An 11,589-nucleotide genomic window follows, 5' to 3' on the forward strand; every position below is an offset into this window, starting at 1 on the left:
CTGCTCAACTGCCGAAGTTGGGAGGTATGTATGTTGTTCACGTCAATATCGACACCTGTGTCAACCCTTTGTCAATGTCAACCTAGACACTGTAGACCAATCAATCGGTTAACATGTGATAAACATGAGTTAGAGATGTGCCCCATTATAATGACCCGGCATCTGCCAATCTGATGGCAGGAGGACACTGTGCACATGATGAGTGATATGAGGCGGCTGGGTGATACAGATAATGGCGTCACTATCGCGCTGGACTCGGAGACCACAAGCAACCGCCACACACAGCACACACTAGCAGCTGCTGCCAGGAACGGGGCGGGGCCGTCCAACCACCACCATCACGTGACTCATGCGTCGCTCAGCTGACCGAGCTCACGTGACTGGGTGCACTGGAGGTTCCCGGAAGCGCCTTGCTGCTGTAATATACGGCGCTGTTTGTGTCCCCGCAGCGGCTGCCGAGCCTGACAGCCATGGATCACAGGGCTCCCATCTGCTGGCTGCCTGTTTCCCTGGCACTGCTGCTGGCCACCGCCTGGTGTGCTCCCTTAAACCAGGTACTGCTACCCGTCATGGTCTCTGTGTGTTCTCCCTACTGTCTAACTGCAATGGAGGACCATCAATGCTTTTGCCAACCAACCGATGCTAATACGCTTTGCAGGTCTTAAGGGGGACAGAGCTAACTTATGGCGGTATCCTCTGCATTGTTGGTGGAAGCCTATCACTGCTTACAGTAGTATAATATGCATGTTAGCCGTCCGTCTGCACATCCCAGAGCTTTGCTGATACTGTAAAGGCTTTTCCTGGCTTCTCATTGCAAGCAAAGGACACCGTACCACTAATACCCCTTTCAGACCGAAAACGAAATTACCGGGTGAAGCAGTTCCACCTGGTAATTTCATGAATAACACGAGTCCTTTATCTGTGTGAAAGGGCACACCCGTGTTGTAAATCCCGTGTCTCCGACCCTGGAATTGACCAGGGTCGAGGACACGGGATTTATGACCTGGGTTGACCCTTTCACACAGAAGAAATAACTGTTATTCAGTAGAAATTTTCAACCTGGTAATTTGTTCTTCTGTGTGAAGGGGGGTCAGGCTGCTCCTGGCAAAATGACATGGCATTTAAAATGCTGTGTATTTGCCGGGATTTTCAGACTTTTCTGTCTGAAAGGGGTAGGACTGTCGCCATGTATGGATGTGTATGTGCAGAATGGCGCTAAAGTGTGGTATAGTTCTTAAATGGAGCGCTGATGTAAATCAACGCATCCAAAGAGCCTAAATAGCTTTGTATATAGTAGGTGTAGGCAACCTGTGGCTCTCCAGCTGTTATGAAACTACACGTCCTAGCATGCCTTGCCGCAGTTTATTATTAGGGAGTGCTAAAATGGTGGCACGGCATGCTGGAACTTGTAGTTTCACAACAACTGAAGAGTCACAGGTTGCCTACGCCTTATTGTGCATATCATAGTGTTCTCACTAAGGGCCAGATTCTCTAAGCTTCAAAAGTGATAAAATAGAGAGTGATAAACAGGCAGCCAATCAGCTCCTGCCTGACATTTTTCAAACACAGTCTGTGACATGGCAGGCAGGAGCTGATTGGCTGGTGGTTTATCACTCTCCATTTTATCACTTTTGAAGCTTAGAGAATCTGGCCCTATATCGTTAACTGTGCACGCTCCTGTGGATCATTAATAACCCCTGTCCTCTGAACATGCATTCAAATGTGATGAACTTGTCAGTGACTGCATGTTCGTCGGGGGACAGGATTTCTTCTCTATGTCCACAAGCAGACAGTAATTTCCACGCATGCTAAATAAATAAATTGATCTTTTTGCTTCCCCTGCATTGCAACATGGTTTGTTCCTGCAGCAAACTGTTCCCCTTTTTTTTGCCTCCAACTTCTGAAGGTTATAGTTTTAAAACTATGACTAATACAGCAAAAAAAATAAAGCTTCCTATCTCTATAGAGAATCATGTGTCAAGTTTTTAATGACGCAATTTGCTGGATGGCAGCGCTTGTAGGACTCAGTAAAAGTTTTTAACAGAAAATGGCGTTTGCGGGTCTACAAAAAGCAATGGTATGGCGTGTTTTATGCAAACTCCTTCATGTGGTACCACGCATCAGTTGTCTTGTCTATAGGTGCTTCAGTTTGGTACTTTGTCCAAAATTACTGCTGTACTGTCAACGGACGGACTCACATTTGTCAAATTCTAACACCATAAGCTTTATGTCAGGCATGTCCAAACTGCGGCCCTCCAGCTGTTGTGAAACTACACATCCCAGCATGCCTTGCCATAGTTTTAGCATTCCCTAATAACAAAACTGTGGCAAGGCATGATGGGACTTGTAAGTTCACAACAGCTGGAGGGCCATAGTTTGGACATGCCTGCTTTATGTAGAACTGTAAGTGCCATTTTCTGCTGAAAGCTGCCTACCAATCGTTTGTGCTTTTACGGAGTCCTACAAGTACTGCCACCCAGTGAATTCCTTAATTAAAAACTTGAAGTGATTCTCTATACCACAGTTCGGGGAACCAGGGTAAATGACTCCAAAATGGGGTAAAACTGAAATCTCTGGGGGTAATGGACGGGTCGCGCTGTGTCTCGGTGTCAGTGTGAGCATCCCTGCTCGGCTTCCCTCATTACACTCTCCTGGCAGCCGCTCATTACATATGCATAATGCATATGTAATGAGCCCCGGCACAGCAAGATGTCACTCGCTCGGTGCCCAGACATCTGGATCCGCAGCCTGGACTGCGCTTCGGCTTTACTTGTTACATGCGTGGCACATCAATCTTCCCTCCAACACTCTGCTGTGGGGGAAAGGGCATCTGCTGGACGGTGATAGGCACCACCTCTGGGGCCAGTGCAACATATCTTCTGGGGTGAGAAGCAGAGTGCAGACTCCATACCTAGTGCAGACTCCATTCCCCATTCATAAAAAGTGTTTGATATTAATGTACTACAATTGATTAGTTTGGGTGCATCGCCCTTATTATTCCATTATTACCGCAGTCTCTTGTTATTGATCCACTGCTGCCCTCCAGTGGCTGATTATATTTATATACGCACAGGAGGCAGAGCACAGTTTGTGCTGGGTCGGGACAAGTCTGATGTTTTTAAGTTGAAGCTTTCAAAGAAATTCTGAATATATTCAATAAAATGTTGAATTCAAATAATAAAATATATAGGATTTGCTTCCTTTCTAATCAAGGGGGGTAACGTCGGCGTATCTAAATATTTTTATGGGTAAAAGGTGAAAAAAACTTCCCTGACCCCCGCTCTATACTGATATGAAACTTTCTTTTTTTTTTAGTTTTGCTGTATTCATAATGGTTTAACTATAACCTTCCCTAACCCCAGAGGGAATTATGAAGCACCCTGTATTATGTAGTAGCTACAACAGGGGTGCTTTAAGGGAGGAGGAGGAGGAGGAGGTCTGTGTGCAGTCTTCATCTGGGTCCCCTCCTCTTTAGCCAGCAACACGTGCCGATGACGCTTCGTCAGTCAGGATTCTGATGGTCGGTATACTGTCATCAGAATCCTGACTGTTAAATGGCTGACAGGCAGGATCCTGCCTGACATGGGTAATTCTCCCTCGTGGAGGGTGAATAGAACCTGTGGCGACATCAGCAATCCTCTGAGCCCATAAAGGGCATCGTAGCGCCCGCTCCTCTGTCGGGAATCCGACGTCAATATACTGTACGTCGGAGTCCTGATTGTCGGAGCCTCATACCAGAAACTAGACTCCCATTATGGGTACATCACTGATCTATAGGGGAACTTCGAGGCCATATTACATGAACCCCATATTACCATGCATTATTAAGGCCCCCATACACATCTCCGACTTGCCAGACCTGTTCTCCTTTCCACCCCTCTTTCCGTGTGATGTGCAAAATGAAAGATTAACACCACTTAAAATATGTGCTCTTTAATTCTGCCTAACATTCCTTCTCCCTAACAGCTAGCAAGGAAGCGGGGGAGGTGCAAAACCAAAGTTCACAAATTTGGGGTCAGTGTTCCTGTCACCGATACTGGTTGTGTGATGTCACTGATACTGGTTGTGTGATGTCACCACTGGTGGTATGATGTCACCCCTGTGCCCAGTTTGCACTGTGTTGGGAAATGGCGTGTTGCACTTTGTGTTTGAGCTGTTCTTGGTTGATATAAGGGATGCACACACACTAGTTGTCTGGGTGGAAGCATTTCACTACTGTTTGTACCTCCTGATGTGAATCTGTAGACTCTCCAATCTCGCTAGAGTTATGCTTTTATCTTGGCTACTGCGTCATCATCTGCGTTTCTTCTGGGTGTATACACATGGGTGTGGGCCAAGCGGTTTTCATAACATCTAGCTGTCAACAGACTGAACAAAGTGCACTTCTATTTGCCCGTGGAGCCTTAGAGGCGTGTACTGTACTTTGTGTACCCGTATGAATGGTCATTGTTTTACAGCTGTTCCCATGCAGAGGAATGCGCCTCAGGATGATCTGCATTAACCGCGAAGGTTACTTCTACGGTTCACTTTTTCTTGCCTACGTCTGAGCCTTCACTGGGCCAGATGTCCTCAGCTAGCAAAGTGATCAAATGGAGAGTGATAAAGTACCAGCCAATCGGCTAGTATTTTCCATGTCACAAGCTGTTTACCAATTGGCCCCTAACTGTCATTGTTTTAATTCATCATTATACATTTTATCACTTTTTGAAGCTTAGAACATCTCACCCTATGGACCTTTATTCTGATTGACACATGCGACCCCGCACCTGCACCCAGCTAATGGAGCCGCCCAGCACCCCCTGTCCGCTGTGTAGGGTACATGAATGTACCTGTGTCTGCACCAAATCAATTAGAATGTGGTCCTATGTCTCATGTGGAAAATGAGACATAGGAAAATCCATGTGGAAAATCTTGTCTCTTACTGCCGAATTTATTCTGTGGTTTGAAACCAGATTTCATTGCACAACATGTGAGCGGACATCTGACTACTAGTTTATATAAAATGGGCAATAAAACTTAAAGTACAGTAGTGTTGCTGTAGGAGGCTCAAAGTAATGCCCCCATCTAGTAATGCCCCCCCCATATAAAAGGCTAACTCTCCTCGCCTCCGTGAGATGAAGTACCGCCAGTGACCACTCAAAGCCCTCAATTACTCGTTTGTGTGCTAAAAGATGTCCTAACAGTAAGTGAAAGCAATTTTTGCACGGACACTGATCTGTTTCATACTTGCTGGATATGGACAGAGGGAGCTGCGAGGACAGATTGGAGGTAGGAGCAGAAAGGGAATAAGCCGTCATTTTGACATGCTTTTAACTAGTTCAATATTGGCCGCCATATATTCATAATGCCCAACTTTTGGCAAATGCCTCAGTTTGCATTATCACAGCCCGCTTCTGTGATGTTTCACCCCAATTCCCTCCCGCCCATGTGTCACTGGCGTCGAGGTGACTGGATTAATTGTGAAACAAGTTACTATGCCCTTTGCCCCCCTCACTCCACCTATTGTGATGGCCGACCCTTTGTTGTAAACTTGTCCACATTTCCTGAAGACATGAGACTCTTGATTTCCCCTCAGGTTCCCCCCAAATTGGCAGTAGTGTAATGGTTTTCGCTTCATTTTAGCACCTTGCATCTTTGAAACCCCATTCAGTTCCTCTTCCCTGCCTGGGGTGACGCGCTCTGTGGTGGTTCTAGCACAATGTGGTCTGTATTTCAGCACTGATTTGCAAACCAAACATGTGCTAGAAGCCTCACAGCAGAGAGCGACATCCCAGGTAGGGAAGAGGAGTTGCACGGGTTTAGAAAGATGCAGGAGGCTAGAGTGAACACTAGTGTAATAGTACTATATTACTTAGGATTAAATATTACCAAAAATTTTAAAACTGCACGGCCAAAGTCCAGAGACTTACACTAACCACCACTTAAGTGATTTCTTTCCTGTATGTGTTTGGTGCAGGGCTGGATATGTATTATATAAATGTTTTATAACACTTTGCCCTCTCTATCTTCCCAAAAAAGGTTTCCCCGGTGGTTACTATGGAACAGCTGCTGTGGGTCAGTGGGCGAGTGATTGGCGCAGTTGATACGTTCCGCATCCCGCTGATCACCTACACCCCTCGTGGGCACCTCCTGGCATTTTCTGAAGCCAGGAAACATTCTGCCTCTGATCTAGGAGCGAAGTTTATCGCCACCCGCAGGTCACATGATGGCGGTGAGGAAAGTTGTTGGGTGTAGATGCGCACTAATGTCAACATGGCAGACACTTTGTAGTAGCCGAGACTTCTGTATGTGGGTATTTGTCAGTGGGGCACCATATAAGCAAAAGAGGGTGAGCACATTGAAATTCTTGCTAGGAAAATTAACCAACTATTCTGATGATTTCACATGGTCACATTAAACTTTTTCTGCCTTTACCAAGAGTTACTACAGTGGAAACTTGTTTTGCAGGGTGCCGCACCTTGCCAATTTTTTTAAAACCCCAAAATGCACCCTGCCCTTTTTGTGTGTGGCACTGTGCACCCTTACGGTACACCACCACCACTGGGAATTAGTCGCTTTAGTACATAATCCAAAAAGTTCAACCCTTCTACAAGAGAAATGAATGGAGTCCACCTATGTGCTATACATTTATTTGTTATTCATTTTAGAGCATACATAGTTGGTTAGTGGAATGTATACATTTCTATATCATCCTGGGGCGACTTGCTGACCTGATGAAGTTAATGTGTGAACTCCCCTGATCTGGTTCATTGCGGTCCTACGGTTTTATATTTACAGGTTACACATGGCAAGCCACCTCCTTCATTGTGGATGATGGTTCCACTCCAGATGGACTCAATTTAGGAGCAGTGGTGGTGGACGATGAGACAAAAAACATCTTCCTGGTGTACACGTTGTGTGCCCACTACCTCCAGTGTGACGTTTCCAGTGTCATGGTCACGAACAGCTCAGATGATGGTATAACGTGGAGCACCCCAAGGAACCTCTCCCGTGAGATTGGTACCAAAATGTTTTCCCCTGGTCCTGGATACGGAATTCAGGTGAACATGAGGGAGATGGGCAGGGTGTGTGGGATTAGGGTAATGGAAAGTTTGGCTGGAGAGAAAATGTAACTGGATAAACCAGTGCAATAAATAAAAGGGTTTCTGTGGTTCTGTAGGAAGTGATCAAAGGTGAAAACCATAAAGGTCGTTTGAATAGACCTGCTCAGAAAGAGGGCAGAAGGGGAATCTGTACAGGTCCTTCTCTAGCTTCTCACTACTTCCAGGATTTGGAATTTATCAATTTCCTCTAATCTCGTCAATTCTATCAATGCAGAAAAAGTTAGAGCCAAAGAAGGGGCGTCTCATTGTGTGTGGTCATGGAACCCTGGACGAGGATGGGATCTTCTGTCTTCTAAGCGATGACCATGGAAAATCTTGGAAAAAAGGTGGTAACCTAGAGGGGCTTCCCTTCAAGCAAACAAAAAGGCTGGGGGACTTTAGTCCAGACGAGTGTCAGGTAATCTTGGCTGTACCACTTGTGTGGAGACTTTGGAGCCTTAAGCTTCTCAAGTCATGTCTTTACCACCAGTTGTGTTGGAGTCATTGGCTTCCTGAGCCGTGTCTTCCTTTACCACCACTTGTGTGGAGACATTGGAGCCTTCAGCTTCCCGAGCCGTGGCTTCTTTTACCACCAGTTGTTCTACTGTATCCCATTAGACTCCTCCTCTCTTCTCACAAACCCTTCTTTCTCTGCTCAGCCTTTGTCACCCACAATCCAAATAATTTAACGAAATGATTTTCCACGTCTTGTTCTTTCCTCATTTCAGCCCTATGAACTCCCAAATGGCACCGTGGTAATAAACGCCCGGAATCAGTACTTTTATCACTGCCGCTGTCGGATTGTGGTGCAGTCTACTGACGGTTGTGACACTCTGCCACTGGAGAACGTCCGCTTTGATGAGAATTTGCCAGACCCAGCCGTGGCCGCGGGGGCTTTATACAAGGATGGAATGACCTACTTTGTTAATCCAGCAAACCAGGCTCAAAGTAAGATTTGTTTTCTTCACCCTAACCCTGTGGTTCCCTAACTTTCTTGAATCGCGCCGCTCTAGAATATTATATATATATAAAAAAATCTCACGGCATCCCTAGGCCAAAAGTTTCTAACTGAGAAATTTCGAAAAATAAATAAAATGAAGTATATTGTGAATATACGGCTTCTGTAATGTACATTCACTTTGAGCTGTGACAGGTTTTTAGCCCACAACTTGCCACTCCACCCCCACTCACTATCTGCTCGGTCAAAAGGTCAACATAAGTTTATTTTTATTTTTGTCGACATGGACACAGCCTAAGGGGGGGGATTTAATCTTGGGTTACGGCTGTCGAGCTGGCACGACAGCTGTGACCCTGTCCCGTTGGACTTTGCAGGCAATATTCAATGTCCTGCCAGCCGCGGGACGAGAAGGGGAGCTGCAGCCAGGAAGAGGCGAGCTGCAGCCGGGAGCTCCTCACTTCCCAGCCTTTCTCAGCAGAACGAGCCCGGCCGCTTGTGAAGTCGGGCTCGTTCTGCCGAGATCCCCTGTTCAATGCGGTCGGGGAAGACTGCATTGAATAGGGCCCGCAGTCATCTCCCCCATCGGGAGATTGAATAACCCTTAAGTGTACCGCGTCCGCTCGGCACACTATTTTATTCTCCCACCACGCTGTAGTGGATGTAAGGCACGAAATACTGCCTGTCGGCTCAAAAAAAGGGCATGAAAATACTCATGTCGACCTTCTCATTGTCAACCTAATGCTTGTTGACCCTAGCCATGTTGGCCTTTTCAGGTGCCCTGTCGACTTTCCTAGGGTCGACCTAATGACCATATCCCCTCCCCTCATGCGCTCTTCCTTCTCTTACTTAAGTGACGTTTGCTCTTGCAGCTATGGTTCTACTCCCTGTACTTGTCCTCTTATTGTACTGTAATGGGGCCTACACACGTGGCGATGTTGCTGAGCGATGCTAGATGGCTAAGATCCCTCAGCGCACAGCGATGTGTACTGCGCGATCGGTCATTGCCAGTGTTCTCCGGTCTGAACCCTGGCGATCTGACTAGATTCATCATTTATACATTGCCCGGTGGTAGGGCTGTTCGTGTGCTCTGTAATTGGCTGCTGCCGATCCCTTGTGGCACCATATAAATAATAACTATAGATAGATGTGAGAAGCCGGTCTGCAGCCTTGTGCCAGGATCTGCCTCGCTGACCTCTAATTCTCCAACCTTCATTCCTCAGGGGTAAACCTCACTCTGCGTTGGAGTTCCAATTCCGGGGACTCATGGGACCAGAAGTCCATCCAGATCTGGCCAGGTCCCAGCGGCTACTCGTCCCTGACCACCCTGTCGCATAGCATCGAGGACATCGAGAACCTCTTCATTATCTACGAGAAGGGCAGAAAGGACATTACGGAGTCCATCGCTTTTGTGAAGGTCAACCTGTACGGACACGTCTGACCCGGCTTCTCATTGGCTGCTGGATCTGAATGTGCTGCGGCATTGCCCGATAGACTTGTTGCTATAAAGTGACTACTTTTATACTCCCAGACTCCTGTCGCGCACTCTCTCTCTTCATAAGAGATCAGTCTGAGCTCATCTAGCTCCACTCCTCATCACTAATATTTACTATCGTTCTCTCACCTAGGCCCAGATGTACGAAGCCATGGAGAGTGATAAACCACCAGCCAATCAGCTCATAACTGCCATGTCACAGGCTGTGATTGGTTAATGGTTTATCACTTTTCAGGGCTTGGTACATCTCGCCCCTTGTGCTCACACTTTTCTGTTCTATGACGACCCTATCTTGCTGGTGTCTGGTACGTGCTCCGATGTAAAGGCCGGGGCACATTCAGCAGCGTTCTGCCTACACAAATCGAGGATTCTTGATGCCTTATTTATTGGAATGATCACTTGAATGGTATTTTTGTATATCCCCAAATCATTCGAGGGGAGACGGGGAGGGGGAATCTGTAATGAGTGTGTAAATATGTGTATTATATGATTTGAACATGGTGGGGGTTTCTCTGGGGGATCTTTGTTACATTTTGACCCCCCTGTACATTTTTAAACCAATTTGCCAGAATCAAAGAGAAATATGGATTTATAATAAGTTATTTGTATTCCTGTAAGTATGGAGCTGAATTAATGGATCAGGTTTATTCTTTTTCAGCCTGAATAAAACTGGAATCCTGATGAGATGTCTTAATTGATTAGTAATATAAAAGAACATATCTTATAAGTGTGTAATAATCCCATGGCACGAATCGCTGCAGAAGTGAATGTCCCTTTAATTAACATGTAGGGGGGGGGGGGAGGGATGCGATAGCGTGTGGGAATCGGGACAGGAGAGAGTTTGAGTTCTCTATTCTTCTTTTTTTATTATTTATTTTTTTAAAGCGGCAATCATTGACACTGCAAAACCAGGTTGATTTTGCCTATGTAAGTGTTTTACCACTTAAAAAAAAAAAAAAAAAGAACGTGTTTTAGATTTGGTTGTAGCTTATCAAACATATGAAGGTGTACTATAAAGGAAGAGGGGATGGGGATAAACCAGTGCACTGGTGTTTTGAGTTTATAATAAGTAAGGTGTAGTGTGTTCGAATCCACAAAAAATATCCCCAACATTAATCGGAGCAGACCTAGAGAGCTAACGGTTACTTAGCAAATTCGATAATCTTGGTACAATACCGTATGTCTGGACCCACTTTTAAAACACGGCTAGATACCCAATAAACCCCCAATACCACAATATTTTTCGGGACTACAACCCTCATCTGTTATTACTCTCTCTCCCTATAAACCACCCATAGGTCTTTATGACACCCAGCTTAGTTCTGTTTTCAAGTCTTGACTCAGACAAACTCATTTTCAATCATGCTTTTTCACCAATTTTTGTCGACATAAATGATAGGGCTCTGTTCACCAGAGGTGGTAGTGGGTCCAGAACATACCAGGGAACACCTTTCCCCTGGCTCTACCACCTACCTGTTATCAGAGACAAAAATAGGTCTCTCTTTTATCAAGTACCCGCAAGCCATTCAAAGTACCAATCATATTTCATCTCTTCTAGTTATCAACACAACAGGACATATATTTATGTCTTCACCAACCAGTTGCCGCTATGAGTCTGAGTAAATTTCCTCAGCAATAAGCCAACACTACTAAAATGATTACACCCTGTCAGTACATTTCTCTTCCAGATATTATGCCCGTTTTTTCCTCTTTCTCTCCTTCTAAGTATCAAAAAAATTCTTTATATATATATATATATATTGTAAAAACGAATTCCTCTCACACGCATGTGTATATAGAATTAAGTGCCTAACCCTATTAATTGGGGATCCTACCCGTTACACATTATGTTATGTTACTTTTAAATACTCCTATTGCAACATTTCTCCAGCTTTTCAATACGGACCAAACCAATCCACTAATAAAGCTTTTCTTTCCCTGAAAACCTGTATGGCGTACACACCCCTCCCTCCCAGGGAACCAGGTGTAGGTGAAAATAGCATCCTCCCCCTTCCCCCCTTTTAACCAATCAACACTAGATCTATTAGTAATAGCAT

The 11,589-nt window shown here is 45.4% G+C and overlaps 1 protein-coding gene across 2 annotated transcripts; it reads left to right on the forward strand.

Annotated features, from left to right (window-relative positions):
* The first annotated feature begins 344 nt into the window (after window positions 1-344).
* On the forward strand, window positions 345-10,213 carry NEU1 (neuraminidase 1). Of its 2 annotated transcripts, XM_083160100.1 has the most exons (7): window positions 345-554; window positions 3,967-4,014; window positions 6,019-6,211; window positions 6,778-7,040; window positions 7,318-7,500; window positions 7,811-8,030; window positions 9,261-10,213. In XM_083160100.1, the coding sequence occupies exons 1-7, from the start codon at window positions 471-473 to the stop codon at window positions 9,476-9,478; spliced, it is 1,209 nt and encodes a 402-aa protein (XP_083016226.1). In that variant the 5' UTR covers window positions 345-470; the 3' UTR covers window positions 9,479-10,213. The 2 variants fall into 2 exon arrangements, with proteins under 2 accessions (XP_083016226.1, XP_083016227.1); XM_083160101.1 differs by lacking the exon at window positions 3,967-4,014 and having other exon boundaries at window positions 348-554.
* The last annotated feature ends 1,376 nt before the right edge of the window (window positions 10,214-11,589 follow it).

The sequence above is a fragment of the Crinia signifera genome, chromosome 9 (assembly GCF_055691185.1).
Source record: "Crinia signifera chromosome 9, ASM5569118v1, whole genome shotgun sequence".
NCBI classification, from domain to species: Eukaryota; Metazoa; Chordata; class Amphibia; order Anura; family Myobatrachidae; genus Crinia; species Crinia signifera.

Coding starts and splice junctions, on each gene's coding strand:
- NEU1 (XM_083160100.1), top strand. CDS start 471: ATGGATCACAGGGCTCCCATCTGCTGGCTGCCTGTTTCCCTGGCACTG. Junction 7,501..7,810: donor TTAGTCCAGACGAGTGTCAG/GTAATCTTGGCT, acceptor TCCTCATTTCAG/CCCTATGAACTCCCAAATGG. Junction 8,031..9,260: donor TCCAGCAAACCAGGCTCAAA/GTAAGATTTGTT, acceptor TTCATTCCTCAG/GGGTAAACCTCACTCTGCGT.